Source organism: Cyprinodon tularosa, unplaced genomic scaffold, assembly GCF_016077235.1.
Source record: "Cyprinodon tularosa strain WSP-4 unplaced genomic scaffold, ASM1607723v1 ctg686, whole genome shotgun sequence".
Classification (NCBI taxonomy): domain Eukaryota; kingdom Metazoa; phylum Chordata; class Actinopteri; order Cyprinodontiformes; family Cyprinodontidae; genus Cyprinodon; species Cyprinodon tularosa.
This window is the reverse complement of record NW_024039436.1, coordinates 283,861-304,704: the sequence shown is the minus strand read 5'-3', so window position 1 is coordinate 304,704 and position 20,844 is coordinate 283,861. Positions and strand designations below refer to the sequence as shown.

The following is a 20,844-nucleotide window of genomic DNA, read 5'->3' as shown; positions in this document are numbered from 1 at the left end:
AAAGCGTCGGTAATAACCGGCAAATCCGAGGAATGAGCGAAGTTCCTTGAGGTTCTGTGGGACTGGCCAAGATGTTAGGGTGGCAATTTTCTCTGGGTCTGTCTCAACTCCATTCCTCGACACCACATGTCCGAGATACCGCACAGATGGCTGGAAAAAGACACACTTCTCCAAAGACAACTTCAGGCCAAACTCCTTTAACCGCAGCAAAACCCTCATCAGCCGCTCTTCGTGCTCTTCCAGCGTCGGAGCGAACACGATTAAATCATCGATGAAGACGAGTGCTTCTTTGAGGTTCAAATCGCTCATGCACTTCTCCATCAACCGCTGAAAAGTGGAGGGCGCATTTGTAACTCCTTGCGGCATGCGGTTAAACTCCCAGAAGCCTAGAGGACAGACGAAGGCGGTTTTGCATTTATCAGATTCCTCCATCTCGATTTGATAGTAGCCGGACTTCAAATCTAGGACGGAAAACCATTTTGATCCGGACAGGGCCGTAAAGGTGTCTTCTAGCTTTGGCAGAGGATATGCATCTTTGATGGTTTGAGTGTTTAACTTTCTGTAGTCTATGCAGAGTCTTACGCTGCCATTCTTTTTGCGCACCACAACGATGGGGGAAGCAAATGGCGAGTCCGATTCACGTATTACGCCAGACTCCAACAGCTCTTGCAAATGTTGTTTGACAGCATCCAGGTCTTGTGGGTGGATGGGCCTGGGTCTTTGCTTAAAAGGTGTTGGGTCTGCAAGTTTGATCTGGTGCTTTACTTTGTCAGTGCAACCAAAATCAAGGTCATGGTGAGCAAAGACTTCAGGAATGCTATTGAGCTTGGAAATAATACGTTGCTTCCACTCTGGGGAGATGGGTGAATCAGCAAAATTGTAGTTCAGCTTTGACTCTGATGACTTTAGGCTCTCTTGCTGGCACAAACTCTGTTGCTTGTGGAGGACTGACTGGAAGGCACACAGCTCTGCGATAGCAGCACGGGCTGGAATGATGACATCGTGGTCAGACTCATTTGTGATGACAACTGGGAGATGGCACGGTTGGACTGAAGGAAGATCCACCAGGCATGACTGGACCATCAGGCCGCCGGGCAGGGAGAAAGATGTTGGATGCTGGATAACGACAGACTTCTCACCTTGTAACACTGGAGCGATGGATATAGCATCCATGACAATGGTTTTTCCAGCTGCGAAGGTCTGTGGACTGTTGGTCTGTAGCTTTAAAATGCCATGGTGATCATCAGTGGCAAGCTTGTGTCTTAGCTCTAGGATCTTCAGCACAGCTCCATACCCATATGGTACTGGTTGGAATTCGGAGTCTTTGATCTCAGAGTGTTTCTCATACACCACATCCAGTGTGCTGGTACCAATGAGGACTGAGGGCTGTGATGATCTGAAGTCAGGTACCACCAATGCCAGAGTGTTCACATTCACTGACTGTCCCAGGAACTCAGCAGGAAAGGTAATGTCCAACTCCACAAATCCTAAGTAGGGCACAGCTTGTCCGTTTGCACCTTCCACCTCCAGCAGGTTATTTAGGGGCTTGATCTCGTGGTCGGACAAATATGTGTTATAGAAGGAGTGAGTGACAGTGGTAACCTGGGATCCTGTGTCAAACAAGCAATGAAAGTTTGAGCCTTTTATCTTGACCTGTCCTATACTTTTTGTTCCAATTAATCCTTTGGGAAAGGAGTTTCGTGGTGTAAAACGTTGATTTTGGGGACACAATTCAGTAGCAGCTTCCACCTGTCCCTCCGAAGAAGCTGCATTTAGTTTAACTGTTTGGAGTTCTTAGCGTCCCATGCTTGCTGCTTCTGTTTCAGCTGTCGGCGCTTTTGTTCAACAAGGCTGGAGTTGGCTAAATTTGTGCAGGCAGGAACAATATGTCCATCTTCGCCGCACTTGAAGCAAAACCAAGGCTTGGGCCTGGTGGAGACATTGACTTTTGGCTTTGACTTACTCTGCCGGTAATCTGGTGCAGAGGCGGGAATTTTCTTCACCAGCAAAGCAGACATCTGATTTTGCAGTTTTACCATTTGTTGTTTCAGTTCATCAATGGCGCTGGTGTCCGTGCGGCCACAGACACAGGAGGATGCACTCTGAGACTGCAGGTTGGCACGATGTTTCGAGGATGTAATGTGTTTCTTCATTAAGGACTCTTTGGCCAACTGCCTGTCCTCTTCGGTCCGGAGCAGGAACAAAAGCTCGGAGAAGGTAGGTGGATTGTCTTTTTTTTGCTCAAGCTGTAATTTTGTAATGACAACATTGTCCCAGCATCCTCTGCAGAACTGTTTCAATAGATGCTTGTCAGTGTCTCTTGCTGGGATTCCGCCCCGCTTCACAACTGTGCTCAGTGTCAGTTGCAGTCTTTGCAGGAAGGAAGACGGTCGCTCTCCGTGGTCCTGAAGAGTGTTTAGGAACTGAGCGAAGAGCTCTTCTCCATCCTGGACAGTGGCAAAGGCTGAGTCGAGCACTTGGGTGAACATGATTGGTAAAGAGTTGGGCCCCAAGCTTTTAACAAGGTCGGCAGCTGGAGGGAGCAGGCTTTCTAGAATGCGCCTTGTAACGTGCAGTGGCGACAAGGTAGGGTCAGCTCGCAAGAGTTCAATATGGGAACGCCATGAGTCGTAATCTGCCTCATTACTTGGTTTAGGAATCCTTCCAGAAAATGTTCGTAGGCGCAGTGGGGACAAGGATTGGAGGCTCATGTCGTCCTTTCTCACAATGTGCTCCACGACAACCCTCTGTACTTCTGGGGGATTCAAGTCGTGTCCAGAAAGAGAAATCCGCTGTCCTGGATTGGCAGCTGTATTGACTAGAGGAGGGTCTGCTGATTGGCCAGTGGAAGAACGACCCACCGACTGAGAAGTTGATTGCATCTGAGACACAAGGGTTGAACCTGACATGGTCTGCCCCGTCTCCAGTACATCAATTGTAGTCTCTTGTCTCTCCTCATCTTCATCATCATCATCATTTCCTCCGACTTCTGCCAGATGTCCACTTATTTGATCCATTACCTCTTTAATAACTTCTTCAAAGGGTTTTCCACATCGGTAAGCAATGTGTTTGAGCTCATGGAGGTAATCAGTGGAAGGTACAGTGGGGGCAGGAATGATGGCAGTACTCCCCCCTGTGGCTGTGGCATAAATTCATCCGCAAGTAGTTTTATTTCACAGAGTAAACCAGACTTGCTCTGTGATTCAAATTTATATGGCAGAAGAGGCTTCAATTTATTCAAAGCTGCATATGTATCATATTCAACAATCAGGTTTTTGTAAAAAGAACTGTCAGAATCTGTAACAGTAAATGCCATTTTTAAATCCCCATAAGTACGCAAATAATCAATCAACTCATCATCTGCTTGAGTGTTAGTCACACCGCTAGCATAAACACAATGGGAAACCTCAACCCCCGTTTTTTCAATGAAATCCATTTCAGACACTTCTGATGCAAGTTTAGTCAAAAAACAAAAAACAATCTCAGTAATTCACAATGAATATTCACACATCAGACTCCTGGCTAGCTCGCCAAATGTAACGCTTGTTAAAGGCTAATGAAAAGGAACTGACTATATAGATGTAGAAAGATGTTACCAGAAGAGGGTTAGTTGAGGAGCCCGAGGTGTGAATAATCACAGAGACAAAAATAAGGTTTAACTAGTTTTGTATTAAAGTGGCCAAGACACACACAAAAAAAAAAAACAACAAACACACAAACATTAATAACAAAACAGTTTTTGATTAATTGTCCCCAAGGTTCAGTTAGGTTAGATTATTAGTCCATACGCTATGGTAATCCAGGGTTGAGAAGAGAATAGTTTTTATCCTTATAGGAAAGAAGAGTCTGTATCCTACCGCACAGGTAGAGGTCTTAGCTCGCCATCTTCAGTTGAATTAGAAAAAGAAAAAGTTGTTGTGAACCAGATTGTAGTGAGGGTGATGTCCTTTTTCTGGCATAAAAAAAAAACCTGACCGTTGAAGGGATGACAAGTTGATCTCCGTCTGTGTAGTGGTATTAATGAAAGACAACATGAGCGGTTTGGCCCAAGTTGTGAGAGAGAAGCGAGTCCAAAAGACAGCTTATAATATTAGATCTTTAGGAAGATCCAGTAACTTTTTTTGAAACGAGACGCCAACAGAGCATGCGACAGCCACAGGTGGGGAATGGAGGAGGGAGTGGCACTCTGACTCTGCAGGTAAATAGAGTTGGGGTGATGTCGCACAGGGCGTGGCCCGTCAAATTAAAAGGACTTAGGAGCTGAGGGCTACATATGTTTGAACTTTGGTTGCAGAGGATCGACAGCTGTAGTCTGAGCTCTCATACTCCAGAAGAACGGAATATTTGTCCTTCTTAAGGAGCCAAGAAGAAGAAAACAAAGTTCAGTTTATAGAAATATTCACATCTGAGCTGCTGAATCCATCGCTTCACTTCAAGCCGGATCCAAACGCCAACTTTCGACCAATAGAAACGCTGTTTCTAACGTCCAGCAGATAAAGACGGATGTGGGAAACGCAATTCGTAAAATTCTATCTGGAAAAAAACACAAATGTAGGAAAAAAAATAAATGGAAAACATTTTTTTTCTACTTTTAAAACCAGTTCCTTGCTTCCAACAATAATGGGACATGGTTCCCTCCGTAGGAGCGGAGGCAGGTTGTTGGAAACTGATGCAAACGGACCCCATTCTACATCTATTCTTCTACATCTATTAGTTTGGATCCATTTCCAGATCCTGCCAGAAACCTTAGAACCTCGGTTCCTCTCTGGCTGCTGGAAGGAAGAACCTCTGCCTGCAGCCGAGCTGATGGAGGTCCTCCACATCCATCTCCTCCTCCTTCACCTCTCCGCCTCCTCCTAACCGCCGCCCCGTTGCATTCCCAGTCAATGAATTTCATCATGCACGAACAGGAGGAGGAGGGAGAACCGTGGTTGCATCAGCCCCCGATTTCTAAGAATAGAAGAAGACAAACAAACAAAACCAAAAAGCAGAGGAGGAGGAGGAGCAACGAGGAGCGGCAGCAGCGTTTAGGAGCAGCATTTATCTCAGTGCATCATTTTCACCGCTTGCATCAGCTCCACTTTAAATAATAGGCTGAGATTCTATCGACTGGCGGGAAGGCGTGACGAAGGCCGACTGTACTCGGAGCGCCGAGTCGATAGCAGGTGTTCCACTGCTCCGACCCGCAGAGCCAACATGGCAGCGGCTGGCGTGCGTCTGCTCTGACCCTGAACGCCGCACGTCAGATTTCATAACAAGCCATTTTTTAAAGCAGCTTCTGAGCTCAACCAGGCCTTGAATATCTGAAGCCCTCAGCAGACAGAAAATAAAACCCTCAGATCTGGTTTATCTGGGCTGCTGATGACGGGAGGAGCAACGGAGCGCTGAGAGGAGGAGGAGGAGATCTGATGGCGTTTGAAAGGTTTTCCCCTCTTCTGCTCCCCCGCTGAGCGCAGCGGTGACACGGCACTTTGGATCCTCTACAGCAGCTCTTAATAAAAGCTAAATTATATAAATAATGTGCTTTAATAAATACCAGCACTAACAGCTTTAACAGAATGAGATTAAAAGAACCAGAAATATGTTTTAAGATTCATTGTGCTTTGAATTTGTTTGGAAATTATGCGTTTTATTATTTTAAAGGCTAAAAACACATGCATGGTTGATTGTTTAAGACGGGGTATTGGGGCCAGGCTAGAGATTTCGTTTTTATTTTGAGAATAAAGTCGTAAAATTGCAAGAATAAAGTCTCAGTTTCACTGCATCAGAGCAGAAACAGGCGGTAACATGGAGGCCTGGTGAAGGATTGGCATTTATTCCCATTTTCCTGGTGGGAAATCGGAGCAGTTTCCGTGGAAACCCTCTGAGACGGACGTCTGAGCGACGGAACGTCACATCAGCAGGTGAAATCGAGTCTTTCTGGATTAGACAGGTTTATTTTAGGATCAGAGAAAACCTTCAAGAAAACCGTCGTGCGGTGAAATATAAAATCCCTAATACTCCATTGTAGGAAGGCAACTAATTTCCTATACAAGATAAAAAACAAATAGTTTTTTTTTCCTTTTTAAAAAAAGTCATGTTTATATTTTGCAGCTTTAACAACTTTGACTCGCTCGGACTCGGGTCTCAGACTCCTGTTCTACTGGATGATCTGAAGTTATTTGGACCAAAGTGCATCAGATTGAAACTTTTTCATCTTAACTTCAGAAAAATTGTTGCAGAAATGTAAATATTTTCTTTAAGTTTGCATCCAACAGCAGACGGTGACTCAGCAGATTCTGCTCCTCAGTCTGATCGCTACAGAGACCTGAGGAAAGACCGAGGGATTAGCCCACTGGATTAGTTTCTTTTGCAAAGGAATTAGTTGGTATTCCTCATCACTCCTTCAGGGTGAAGGGGAGATAATCCCACCAATTTGCTCTCCTCATCGCCGGAGGATCAGGGGAACGCCACGGCGGGTCGGCTGATTATTGCTCGGCCTGATGGCTGCGTGGGAGAGGGACACGGCTGGTCCAAGTCAGAGACCCGCTTCCAGCTGCAGAGATGAAGGAAGCAAACGTTCCAACCGCTGCTGATCATGTTTCTCATGCTGAACACAAACTGACCTCCTCTGATCCACATGGGATCATCTGATGTAACGTGATGCATCCATGATCACATTCAGGAGGTTTCTCTCCTCTCAGCTCCAGGAGGAGCAGAAACCTGTCAGCTTCCATCCACCTGATCTCCTCCTCTCCTCTCCTCTAATAGAGTTTGCTCTGCAGCGTGGAGGCGAAGCCACTTTGTCTGGAAAAAGCTAGCAGAGCCCGCGGGGCGTTCAAGTGTAAAAGTGCCAATAAAGGTGTTGGATTTCTGAGGGAAGCGGGAGATTTTCTGCACTCATCAGATGACGGGAGGAGGAGGAGAAGGAAGTGATGCACACTCTCACGACGGGCGCTGCCCTACTTTTCACTTCAGCTGCCGTTTGGATCAGGCTTCCCCCAAAAACCCGCCGTTTCCCCCGACGGAGCAGGAAATGAGAACAGGAATATAACAGGAACAGGAAAATAAAAAGAACAGGAAGCAGCAGATCACTGGGGCTCAGAATATGATCCTTCTGCTCAGACCGTACAGGATTCTCCGCTAATTGAATCAAAGCTTCGATGTTTGCATTTATGCATTTAGCAGATGGAGGAAGATCATTTAGATTTTATCATCTTAATTCAAGTGAATATTATCTGATTATCTTATTTCAAGAGTGAAAAAACTAATTTAATTTGCAAATCATCTTGTATACCAGCTCAAATTACGGGTAATTTTAAGAAATGTACCAATTTCTAGACTTAGACAAACTTAATTGTCATTTTTAATGTACGTAATTTATACAAAAGGAAATTTCTAGATTGTTTCTGCAGTGCACCTAAACAGTCAAAGGAGAAAAGGGCTCCATTACAGCGCCCTCTAGTGGAAACTATACTTGATGGAAAATGTGGAACTTTGGACCATTTCTGCTACTTCCTTTCACCTCCACCTCTCAGCTTCCTCCTTTCTTTACTCCTCATCCTGCGTCTTATTCCAGCCTCCCGTTTCCAGCCCTCCTTCCTGATCTCACACACACACGCTCATTAAACTGAGCAAACTGCTTTAGCTTCTGCTCTACGAGCGGAGCGGCTCTGCAGCAGCGATCCATCATCTTTACTCCCTAACTAACTTACAAAGCAACACAAACTTGCAGGGATCCATGTGGGGACCTGCACACACAATTAGGAACAAACTGGACTTTTTTAAAAGCAGTCAGCGAAGGGAAGCAGCGCTAACACGCCCACATGTGTCAGATTAATCCACGGCGTACGCCCACGCAGGAGCAGAAACACGCAGATAAAAAGGCGGCTGCGGCTCGGAGTCGGCATGCAGAGCTGGACGCTGGAACACGCTGAAGGTTAGGATTCATTGTGACCTTGAAAACAGATCGGTGGAGAGAAACGCCCCCGAGATTCAAAAAAAACCAAACTGCAGATGCACAGGAGAAATATGAAGGTCACCGCTGGCCTCCATCGACTTCAGCTGCACCACGGCTTAGGGGCTGCTTCAGGTGGATCCAGACACGTCCTCTCTAGTCCCAGTGCTGGGCGGAAGTAGAGGAGCAGCAGAGAAAAGAGGAAGTAGAGGAGCGGCAGAGAAGCGCGGAAGTAGAGGAGCGGCAGAGAGGCGAGGAAGTAGAGGAGCGGCAGAGAAGCGCGGAAGTAGAGGAGCGGCAGAGAAATGCGGAAGTAGAGGAGCGGCAGAGAGGCGAGGAAGTAGAGGAGGGGCAGAGCGGCGAGGAAGTAGAGGAGCGGCAGAGAAACGCGGAAGTAGAGGAGCGGCAGAAAAGCGCGGAAGTAGAGGAGCGGCAGAGAGGCGCGGAAGTAGAGGAGCGGCAGAGAAGCGCGGAAGTAGAGGAGCGGCAGAGAGACGCGGAAGTAGAGGAGCGGCAGAGAGACGCGGAAGTAGAGGAGCGGCAGAGAGACGCGGAAGTAGAGGAGCGGCAGAGAGACGCGGAAGTAGAGGAGCGGCAGAGAGACGCGGAAGTAGAGGAGCGGCAGAGAAACGCGGAAGTAGAGGAGCGGCAGAGCGGCGAGGAAGTAGAGGAGCGGCAGAGAAGCGCGGAAGTAGAGGAGCGGCAGAGAGACGAGGAAGTAGGGGAGCGGCACAGAAACGCGGAAGTAGAGGAGCGGCAGAGAAAAGAGGAAGTAGAGGAGCAGCAGAGAAGCGCGGAAGTAGAGGAGCGGCAGAGAGGCGAGGAAGTAGAGGAGCGACAGAGAAGCGCAGAAGTAGAGGAGCGGCAGAGCGGCGAGGAAGTAGAGGAGCGGCAGAGAAACGCGGAAGTAGAGGAGCGGCAGAGAAACGCGGAAGTAGAGGAGCGGCAGAGAGGCGAGGAAGTAGAGGAGGGGCAGAGAAGCGCGGAAGTAGAGGAGCGGCAGAGCGGCGAGGAAGTAGAGGAGCGGCAGAGAGACGAAGAAGTAGAGGAGCGGCAGAGCGGCGAGGAAGTAGAGGAGCGGCAGAGAGACGAAGAAGTAGAGGAGCGGCAGAGAAGCGCGGAAGTAGAGGAGCGGCAGAGAGACGAGGAAGTAGGGGAGCGGCAGAGAAACGCGGAAGTAGAGGAGCGGCAGAGAAACGCGGAAGTAGAGGAGCGGCAGAGCGGCGAGGAAGTAGAGGAGCGGCAGAGAAGCGCGGAAGTAGAGGAGCGGCAGAGAGACGAGGAAGTAGGGGAGCGGCACAGAAACGCGGAAGTAGAGGAGCGGCAGAGAAAAGAGGAAGTAGAGGAGCAGCAGAGAAGCGCGGAAGTAGAGGAGCGGCAGAGAGGCGAGGAAGTAGAGGAGCGGCAGAGAAGCGCGGAAGTAGAGGAGCGGCAGAGCGGCGAGGAAGTAGAGGAGCGGCAGAGAAACGCGGAAGTAGAGGAGCGGCAGAGAGGCGAGGAAGTAGAGGAGGGGCAGAGCGGCGAGGAAGTAGAGGAGCGGCAGAGAAACGCGGAAGTAGAGGAGCGGCAGAGAGGCGCGGAAGTAGAGGAGCGGCAGAGAAACGCGGAAGTAGAGGAGCGGCAGAGAGACGCGGAAGTAGAGGAGCGGCAGAGAGACGCGGAAGTAGAGGAGCGGCAGAGAGACGCGGAAGTAGAGGAGCGGCAGAGAGACGCGGAAGTAGAGGAGCGGCAGAGAGACGCGGAAGTAGAGGAGCGGCAGAGAGACGCGGAAGTAGAGGAGCGGCAGAGAGACGCGGAAGTAGAGGAGCGGCAGAGAGACGCGGAAGTAGAGGAGCGGCAGAGAAACGCGGAAGTAGAGGAGCGGCAGAGAAACGCGGAAGTAGAGGAGCGGCAGAGAGACGCGGAAGTAGAGGAGCGGCAGAGCGGCGAGGAAGTAGAGGAGCGGCAGAGCGGCGAGGAAGTAGAGGAGCGGCAGAGCGGCGAGGAAGTAGAGGAGCGGCAGAGCGGCGAGGAAGTAGAGGAGCGGCAGAGAAACGCGGAAGTAGAGGAGCGGCAGAGAAGCGCGGAAGTAGAGGAGCGGCAGAGCGGCGAGGAAGTAGAGGAGCGGCAGAGAAGCGCGGAAGTAGAGGAGAGGCAGAGAAGCGCGGAAGTAGAGGAGCGGCAGAGAGACGAAGAAGTAGAGGAGCGGCAGAGAAGCGCGGAAGTAGAGGAGCGGCAGAGAGACGAGGAAGTAGGGGAGCGGCAGAGAAACGCGGAAGTAGAGGAGCGGCAGAGAAGCGCGGAAGTAGAGGAGCGGCAGAGAGACGAGGAAGTAGGGGAGCGGCACAGAAACGCGGAAGTAGAGGAGCGGCAGAGAAGCGCGGAAGTAGAGGAGCGGCAGAGAAGCGCGGAAGTAGAGGAGCGGCAGAGAAGCGCGGAAGTAGAGGAGCGGCAGAGAAGCGCGGAAGTAGAGGAGCGGCAGAGAAGCGCGGAAGTAGAGGAGCGGCAGAGAAACGCGGAAGTAGAGGAGCGGCAGAGAAGCGCGGAAGTAGAGGAGCGGCAGAGAAACGCGGAAGTAGAAATGCTCGACCTCATTCACGGTTCAGACAGTTTTCTATCGTTTACTCAGCAGAGATCTTCTCCCTCCAGGGACCAAACCTGAAGCCACAGATCAACAACCAGAGCGTATAGATTTTTCCAGCAGGCTGTAGTATCCTGATGAGGCTATATCAGGGAGGCTGGACGTAAACACAATAATCTCTGAGGTCCTCATGTTTCAGAGCGTCTAGAGGCAGAACTGCTCTGTTCCTGACAGACTAGTTTAAAACCCGATAATTGGTCAGATTAGATAAATACTCTGATCATGGAGGACATGTTAACGCAGCCAGAGGGGAGAACATCGAGACACAGTAGAAAATGGCCTGAACTGATTTACACTACATTCAGTCAGTCACAAACACACTGATGGCGGCAAACTACACGGTAGCCAAAGCTGCCCTGGAACTCACTGACAGAAGCGAGGCTACTGTACACTGATGCCACCGTGCCCTCTGACCGCCATCAGGGGTTCGGAGCGACTCAGACCCACTGAGGGGCTGAAGATGGCCTTTTAAAATGAGTATTTTAGCTCTTAGAGCCCGGTCTGCTTCTCTGACAGAACCTTCAGCCCACTGAGGGTCTCTGATGATGATGATGGTGGTGGACATATGAAGGTTTCTGCTCCCTGTGATGCTAAAACTCACAGAAAATGGTGGCAAGAAAAACTAGAAGAATTTTGTCTATTTTAATAAATCTGACCAGATTTAAGGCCATTTGGTTCTGTCAGAATCTCAGGAGGAGCCCCAACTAGAACCCGTCTGAAGACCCGCTTTAATGCTAGAACCACAGGAGGAACAATCACTCCGCGCCGGAAGGTTCAGATCATCGATCAGAACCGGAAGAGAATCTAAAAATGGAGAAAAACAGAAAAACGTTCGGTAGGTTCTGCCCGTATCTTTTTGGGCCACCTCCTGCCGGTCCGTTTAAAGTTGGGCCGTTACCATGACGACACTGAGGCTAAATGTCAGTATGTAAATCTGATGCTTAGAGCGGCCTTCTTCAAGCGGAGCGGCATCTGACGGAGGGGACGGAACCGCAAAGGTCAAACGCTTCGACGTGAGGAAATTATTTTAATCAGCAAACGCCGACAGAGACCCAATTGGACCCGGGATCCACCCAACCTGAGACGGTTGGAGACGTTCCAGTCATTTCCTGCTGAGTCATTAAAAGAGAAAAACTCCCATCAGAACCCAGAACCCTGCAGCTGAGCCGGTTCTGCTCTCTGACTCCTTTCTGTTCCGATTCTCCTCCTCAGGGATTGGCTGAGAGTCTGTTGGTCGGTATGGGAACAAAGTGAGCGACAGCGGGGTCATTAGGCTGCAGTAATGAGGCGGACAGGTGGTCAGTCAGAGCGCAGGTGTTCATCTGCATTCATGTCTGCTTTTCCCTGCAGGGAGAGTCCGGCTCCCGTCTGAACCCGACCCGATTTGGATCCGGTTCGGGTCAGAACCGCTGGGATGTGTGTTCATGCTCGTGTCCCACCTGTCTCTGGATCAGCGCCAGCGTCTGCTGCCCCTCCTCCATCAGCTTCCGCACCGCTTCCGGGTCCTCCACTTTTCTGTTGGCCCTGAAGGCGTCGCGAACGCGCCGCACTGCGTACGTCCTGCAACACAAACACAGCCTCCATTCAGCGCATTCAGAAAAAAAAAAAAACAAAGCAGCAGAAATAAAAAAAAATGAAAACCTCTGAGGAGTTTAGGAGAGCAAACAGCCGATCGGAGGTGAAAACAACTCCAGACAAAACCAACAGGAAGATAAATTAGTGCAGATGAGAGAAAAACAAACCTCAGGGCAGAACAGCAAAAAAAAAAATAGCAACTGGTTTTTCATTTGTTTTTCTGCTGCTTGCTTATAAAGCAACCTGCAGCAGAGATGCATCATGATGCTGAGTGAGGCTCAGCGGGGGGTTGGCCCTCTGCAACGCATCAAGGCGAGCGTTTAAAGCACGAACGCGCAGGTAGAAACACCTTCAAGGCAATAAGATCACACTCATTCACCGCCACTTCCTGCTCAGAAACACGCCATCCTGACACCAAAAGATAACGGCGAGAATAAATAAACTCAGGAACGGACCAGATGAAGCTACTATGAGACAAAGCAGAGAGAGCAGAACGTTAGAGATTGAACTAACAGATTCTGCAGAGTGGGAGAATAGAGATAGAATGAAGCAGAATGATGGAAAAAGGGGTCCCTATGTCCTCCAGCAGTCTAAGCCTATAGCAGCAGAACTATAGATACAGGGGTAGACGTTAAGGATTTTACCCCTTGCCCTTTGGGTAAGTGACTTTCTACGGAAGAGGATTAGGGCCACTGAAAAAAAAAAAAGGTAACTGATTTTTTATTTTATTTCAGTATAGTATGGGGAAAAAAGTCAGAATTCTGACTTTTTTCTCAGAATTCTGACTTTTTTTATTGTGACTTTTTTCCCCATACTATAATGAAATAAAAAAAAAAAATCAGTTACCTTTCTTTTTTTTCAGTGGCCCTAATCCTCTTCCGTAACTTTCACATTTCATTTGCCCAGAAACAATTTTTACTTGCCCAGTATAATGTTTGATAAATATAGTTCCTAATATTCATTTTTGTATATATATCAATGAAACATGTTTGTTTTTTGTAATTCAGTATTTTTTAAGTTTCCAGGTTCCTGGTGTGTATCTGCATGCGTCAGATAATGAACTCAAGCCTACATTACCGTGTTAACATGCTTTTCAATCCTTCCTGCTCATTCTTTTCAAACTAAACTTTGCTTTAAACTGTTGTGTGCTTGGAAAAATATAAATAGTAATGTTAAAAGTCTAAAAAAAAAAAAAAAAAAAAACTTGACAGGTTTAAAACTTAAGATAAATCACAAGATAGAAAGAAATAACTTATTTTAGAGTCACGGTATGTTCATACAAGATAATACTATTAATATAATGTGACTTTTCTAGAGAATCATTATACATAGTTATTTTATACAGGGTTTCCACAGTTTGACATCATTTCAGAATTCTCTGACTTTTAACTGACTCAGGATTAAGCAGCAACAAGACAATAATAATAACATAATAGGTCACCAATCTAACATGTTTAGCTCTATAACATTTAAATGCACCACTCCAATGTCTAAGAGAAAGAGATTTAATGAAAATTTTTTTATGTATGACCTGCATCACTGTACAGAAGACTGCCATATGATAGCGCTTTCTAGCTAGGTGGACAAAAATCACGCCGTCTGGCGGAAAATCTCGCGGCTTTTTCAAATCACGCGAGAATGTGTACAACAAAAATGGCGCCGGCTGGGTTGTTTTAAGCTAATGTCTGTGATTTTGAAGTACTTTTGAGTGATAAATCATTTTTTTTGCAATCACTGCACTTGCCCGGTAGCCTGGTGAGACCATCCTGATCTCGCGAGCTTTCAAGGTTTCACTCGCAGATCAGTCTGGAGACTCTCCGTTAAAGAAAATTTGGAGCCGTTCACCAAACGAACGTCCAATCAGCGTTGGCTTTGAGGCGGGTTGAGGTGTGACGCAACGAGAAGCGCGACAGTTCAGTCTAAAGAACATGGCGGCTTCAGCCGATGAAACTAGCGTTAGCGTGGCTATCGAGCAAGTTTTATGGGAATTACAGAGTATTTCTTCACTGAAAGAAGAGCAAAACACTGCTCTGGAGGCTTTTCTCAGAGGAAAAGATGTTTTTGCTCTTCTCCCCACTGGTTTCGGCAAATCCATCTGGCGGAGTCAGATTAGTTGCCCGGTTGGCAAATGCAATGAAATTTGTACTCTCCTGACAATAAAAAGTACCTGCAATCGGACGATGGTTAACATCGAGCCCTGAGATAGCTCAGGATAACCTGAGCCACTCTAACTAGAAGCTTTATCAAAAAGGAAAGTTTTAAGCCTAGCCTTAAAAGTAGACAGGGTGTCTGCCTCACGGACTAAAACTGGTAGTTGGTTCCACAGGAGAGGAGCCTGAGAACTAAAAGATCTGCCTCCCATTCTACTTTTAGAAATTCTAGGAACCACTAGTAAACCTGCAGATTGGGAGCAAAGTGCTCTGTTAGGAACAGAAGGAACAATCAGCATTTTGGATCAGCTGAAGGCTTTTAACTACAGTTTGTGGACTTCCTGATAGTTAATTCACCAAATAAAGCATTTGGGCAGATTAAAATCAGTTCTGTCTGACAGGAAGAAACGAAGAAGTAGTGATGAATCAGAAGTTTGTGACAGAACTGTACAGCAAAATAATAGATGTTGTTATATTTGTGTTTATTAATAAGCAGCAGCGTCGTCTTCTTCTTTACCCGTCAGCTCATTGAGGAGAAGCCGACAGCCAGAGGCTTCAAACCGAGTGAATGATTGGACTCTGTGTGCGTCTGAGAGTGAGTGAGTGAGTGAGTCATCCCATCACAGGAACTTCAGAGGGAATTCTCTCCTGTGATCTTCAGATGATGAGACATGAAGGAGAGAGGAGAAGGAGCCGATGTGAGCGGGGCTGAGGAGAGGAGGCGAGGAAACCAGGAAACCCGTGAATCTGGGTTTCTTTCCATCATCACTTATTCATCAGAGGCCTTTTGTCGTGCTGTTGATACGGCGACAGCTTTCGGCGCACCCACGCTGCGCTGAGGATGATGCCGCGTTTGACTGGAGCCGCCGGGGAGCCACGCTTTAAGGAGGGCAGAGACGCTGAGGAGACGAGTTCGGCTCCGACAGACTAACATCTAATCAGCCTTAATGTTTCATTAGAGAATAACTGACCTAATTCATTTACTCCTCTCAGTGAGGTCACGCCCACCTGGGGGGGGGGGGGGGGGGGGGGGGTGGTCCGTCCAACATGACGCAGACTAAATGATCCCAGAAACCAACCGACTTTCCAACACATCACAGGAACTCGCTTTGAGGCGACCAATGAGGTAATCCTCTGACTTAAGGTTGTTTCATCTGAATAAAGGGCTTCAATCACACAGTAGGAGATCTAACTGCTACGTTTCTATTCCTCCATTAAAATCAGAGTTGAGTTTCTTCCAGAAGAAAATCAAGTAATGGATCATATTTCAGAGAACTGGGATAGTTTCATTGAGAAGTCGACTCTCTATATCCACCAGGCGAGAGAATAAACACAGCGACACAGAACTTATAGTGGATGTAATGCGCATCTAGATGAATGAATATCGGTCATAAAACCTGCAAATAAAAAATGCATTGAACCACAGCTTTGTGTTCAAACTACCCTAGTTTATAGAATACTGAGTCGCACCTGAAGGTCTGATTTTTCTGTATCCGTCGCACCTGTATACTACAAAAAAATCGAAATCTTGATAAGTCATTTTTTCTTAAAATAAGTGCATTTGTTCTTGAATTGAGGAGATAAAAGAGACATTTTGCCAACGGAACAAGAAAATTTAGATTTAAAATAAGAAAACGCAATTGCATTGTCTTATATCAAGTGAATATTATCTAATTATCTTATTCTAAGTGTAAAAATACTGATTCCATTGGCAAACTATCTCATTTACCTGCTCAAATCAAGGGTAAATACACTTAATTTAAGACATTTTTACTTATTTCTAGATCGTTTTTTCAGTGAGTTCAGAACCAAGAGTTGATTTTTTCAATCGTTACTCGCAGCTACAGCTCGCACTGTACGACGAAACCGCAGGGTTTAAAAGTTCACAGCTCACCATGTTTGTTCTCACACTGCGACCCGACGCTCTGATGCGATCTTTCTGCTCGCACTGTACGTCTAAAAAGCAGGTGGGACTCAGCTCCGCAGTGAGATGGCGCTAGTCTGACTCGTCTATCTGGAAGCCAAACCAGTAGAAGAGGAACATGAAGCTCACTAGAGTGAAACGCGCTGCCTTGGATATTTGGGCAACGACGTAACGTAGCTAATATTGTGCCACTATTGTGAGCGATTTCCCCACGACGGTCAACTGAAAATTAAACATTTGATTTTCTTCTGACCTGACGATTCCTGATGGGGAGGTGGTCGATAGAGAAAATTCTCGCACAACTGGAAAGTTGACCTGTGATCACAAACTGTACACACAGCCGTTTCAGGTGCTTTAAGGTGTTATCATCCCTTTAAAAATGGCCGTTATTAGCGGTTATCAGTCCCATAGAACGGTTTCCGATTGTGCCTCCTACCTCCTAGGAGGCTCAGTAGGTTTTATAACGGCAGAATTAATTCATGTATTCATGTGTATTCTGAACATAATTTCAATAATTACTCATCTATAAAAAAAAGGAAGTTAATCGGCTCATGTCGAACAACTCCTCCCAAAAAAATCTCATAATATCCTGTAAACTGAGCTGTTTTTAAACACCCCATTAAATCCGTGCGACTGAAATATGGAATTCACTTAAAGTAAAGCTTTAAAACACAGTTTGTTCTTTAAAGACGTTCGGTTGTAAATACAGTAGATCAAAAGCTTAAAGGATGTTAACAGAAAGTGAAACTGAAGGTTTTAGACGTGGCTGTTATCGACCATTAGCTGCATATTATCAGCCATAGAAACTCCTAGAAGGCCGAGGAGGAGCAGAGGCTGGAGTCGTTCTCTGGGACTGATAACCGCTAATAACGGCCATTAAATGGTTGATCGCATCGTTCACATGCTGCGCTCATAGATAAATAGCTCTAGATTGGCACAAGTAAGAAGGTTAGCCTCGTTACTTACAATATTACTGTTATCAGGATATTTCTGAATCAATTTATATTTTTAAGATGTTCCGATAAGAAAATATTGAGTTTCCATGTGGGCAGTCATGTAAAATTATTGTAAATCTCAACTTCCTTTTAGATTTCTCTTTTATTTTGTAGATGGAATAAATTTATATTTAAGTTAGTTTGAAACCAAGATCTCTCATTTTTATATGTGGAATTGTTTTGATGACTTTGGTCAATTTTAGATCCACCCAATCATTTAACACACTACAGGGTAGATGGGTTTTTGGTTGTTGACTTAACTGTTGTGGCCTTCCATGTTCCAACAGCGACATTTTCCTGAAGGTCGGGGGTGGAAACAGGTGGTGTTTCATAGGGATGCACGATATAATGGGCCCCCTATCGGTATCGGCCTTAAAACTGAATATCGGACATCGGCCACCCCACCGATATTTAACCCGATATTTGATCAGCTTCTGAGTTTCTAAAGTCTAAAAAAATAAATAAATAAATAAATACTACTTCTTTTTCTTCCTCAAAAACGTCTTTTTTACAGACTTAAAAACTTCAAAAGACGAGGGAAAAAAAATTGATCCATTAAAATATCCCAATATCTTCATATGCTGATATATTGCCATTTAAAAACACCATATCAATCTCTTTTACTAATGAAATATTGCTATATGTCATCGTTATGCTACGAAATCCCCCGAAAATTCACGAAATTTTGCCATATTTTTATATGTTGATATATTGACGCGGTATCGATCTATTTTACTAACAAAATCTCACAAGAATTTGCAAAATATCACGAGAGTTTGTAACAGAACGATGAAATTTCACGAGATTTTGAAAGTAAAATAGATCGATACCGTGTTTTTAAAAATCGATTTGATATCAGCATATGAAAGTATATTTGAGTTTATTATTTTTCAAAGTGTCAGAAATGGATAACAAAACTGCTATTTTCAATGACTACTAATTCCCAATATCGTACATCTCTAAAGTCCGTGTGACTGAAACGTGGAATTCACTTAAAGTAAAGCTCTAAAAGACGTTTTTTCTTTAAAGACGGTCGGCTGCAAATAAAGTAGATCAAAAGTTTAAAGTATGTAAACAGAAAGTGAAACTGAAGGTTTGAGTTAGCATTTTCCAATTCTTTAGCTTTTTCTCTGCCTAAAGCTTCTTTTCCGAGATGCGGCTTTACGATCAATCTGAAGCAGCTCGGCGGAACAATTTCTATCTTATAAATCTGACGAAAATAAAGCATTTTAAATACCATGATAAAACATTTAATGACTTTTAATGCCGATTAAGGCCTTAATTTAAAAAAATAATTTAATGACTTTTAATGAGGCGTGGTATCCCTGTTTTAATTATATTCTGTCCTTTTTTTTTGGCCGGAAAATTGCAGGAAAGTTTTGGTTTTGGAACACGGAAGGCCGCGACTACTGAATGTGGGCCTGCTTACGGGAAACTATTCACCAAAAGAAACAAAAACTTCCAGTTAATTTCACTTTCCGGAAGAAATCGTTTCTTTCTGCCTTGAAAAAAAAAAAAACAGACCATCAGGAATAAACTTCCAGCCCTGATTAAAATGATGCTCAGAGTGAGGAATCTGCTGGACTTTTATTTTTTTCCCAAATTCCGTTTTTTTCCGTTTAAATTTTTGAAAATTCAGTTTTTTCCATTTTCATTTTTTGAAAATTCTGTTTTTTTCCATTTTCATTTTTGAAAATTCAGTTTTTTCCATTTTCATTTTTGAAAATTCCGCTTTTTTCCGTTTTCATTTTTGAAAATTCCGTTTTTTCCATTTTCATTTTTTAAAATTCAGTTTTTTCCCCATTTTAATTCTTTGAAAATTCCATTTTTTCCATTTTAATTTTTGAAAATTCCATTTTTTCCATTTTAATTTTTTAAAATTCCGTTTTTTCCATTTTCATTTTTGAAAATTCCGCTTCTTTCCATTTTCATTTTTGAAAATTCCGCTTCTTTCCATTTTCATTTTTGAAAATTCCGCTTCTTTCCATTTTCATTTTTGAAAATTCCGCTTTTTTCCATTTTCATTTTTGAAAATTCCGCTTTTTTTCCATTTTCATTTTTGAAAATTCAGTTTTTTCCATTTTCATTTTTGAAAATTCCGTTTTTTCCATTTTCGTTTTTGAAAATTCCATTTTTTCCATTTTCATTTTTGAAAATTCAGTTTTTTCCATTTTCATTTTGGAAAATTTCCGTTTTTTCCATTTTCATTTTGGAAAATTCAGTTTTTTCCATTTTCATTTTTGAAAATTCCGTTTTTTCCATTTTCATTTTTGAAAATTCCGTTTTTTCCATTTTCATTTTTGAAAATTCCGTTTTTTCCATTTTTGAAAATTCCGTTTTTTCCATTTCCATTTTTGAAAATTCCGTTTTTTCCATTTTCATTTTTGAAAATTACGGTTTTTTCCATTTAAATTTTTGAAAATTCAGTTTTATTTTTTTCCCAAATTCCGTTTTTTTCCGTTTAAATTTTTGAAAATTCAGTTTTTTCCATTTTCATTTTTTGAAAATTCCGTTTTTTCCATTTTTGAAAATTCCACTTTTTCCATTTTCATTTTTGAAAATTCCTTTTTTTCCCATTTTCATTTTTGAAAATTCCGTTTTTTTTCCATTTTAATTTTAGAATATTCTGTTTTTTTCCATTTCAATTTTTGAAAATTCAGTTTTATTTTTTCCCAAATTCCATTTTTTCCGTTTAAATTTTTGAAAATTCCGTCTTTTCCATTTTAATTTTTGCGAATTCAGTTTTTTTACCCTTTACTGTTATTTCAGTCGTAAAAAGAATGCGCTTTTAATGTTAATGATTAAAATGTACAAGAATAAAACAGGAATGACCTTAAATTTATTGAGGTAAAAAAAACACATTTACTCAGTACTTTTACTTCATGATGCAACATAACGCTGCACTCTAAGTACAAATAAAATATTATTGGTTATAAATAAAAGTGCTCCATTAGCTTTTTCAAGTAAAAAAATAAAATAGGACCTCTCAATTTCAGAATTATAAAGTATTCATAAAGAAGCATATTTTCCATACAGTACATTAAAGTGCATAAAAAACAAGGCAAAATACAGCAAGTATGTAAGCAACTGTTTCTCAACTGAGGTGAAAAAAACGATGGTTATAAAAACCACCTATGGTCATTGAAGCAGACGGCTACAAGACAACAAGCATGGCGTAAAACACCAAAATATTTCCAGCATTTTTCTTTCGCAATCCTTTCTTAGCTGCTGAAGAGAAGATATTTTCCTTTGATTAGAAGCAGATCTACAGGATCCAGATGCTGCTAAAGGTTGAAAATTTCTAGTTAAAATGTGAAAGCTGTTTCATTTTCGTTATAAAATGCCTTATAATGAATTTAGTTGCCTCTAACGTGAAAACTGTTCCGCTCCCAGCGTTTAGAGTCGATTCCATCTTAATAAAAAACGAAAAGAACAGTAAAACATTTATTATTGATGGAGTCAATGATCCTCGGCTGCAAACCGACGTTCCAGATTGAAGGAGAGTTTTCCATGTCGTAATCTGACCTCTAATAGTGACTTTACACCGTTTCACACGCCTGTAAAAAGCTTTAATGTGCAGCAGAGGAAACGTTAGCCGTTAAACTACATTAGCTGGAGATAAAACCAGCATGTCTGCATCTCTT

At 44.1% G+C, this 20,844-nt stretch overlaps 1 protein-coding gene across 1 annotated transcript in view; it reads right to left on the bottom strand.

The window, feature by feature from the left end:
* The window catches only part of LOC119771707 (LYR motif-containing protein 4B), a 50,134-nt gene that overhangs the window by 24,912 nt on the left and 4,378 nt on the right, over positions 1–20,844 (bottom strand). Inside the window, exon 2 of the mRNA XM_038267815.1 lies at positions 11,996–12,116. Within this exon, the coding sequence (XP_038123743.1) occupies positions 11,996–12,116 (121 nt within the window). The remainder of the gene's footprint in view (positions 1–11,995; positions 12,117–20,844) is intronic.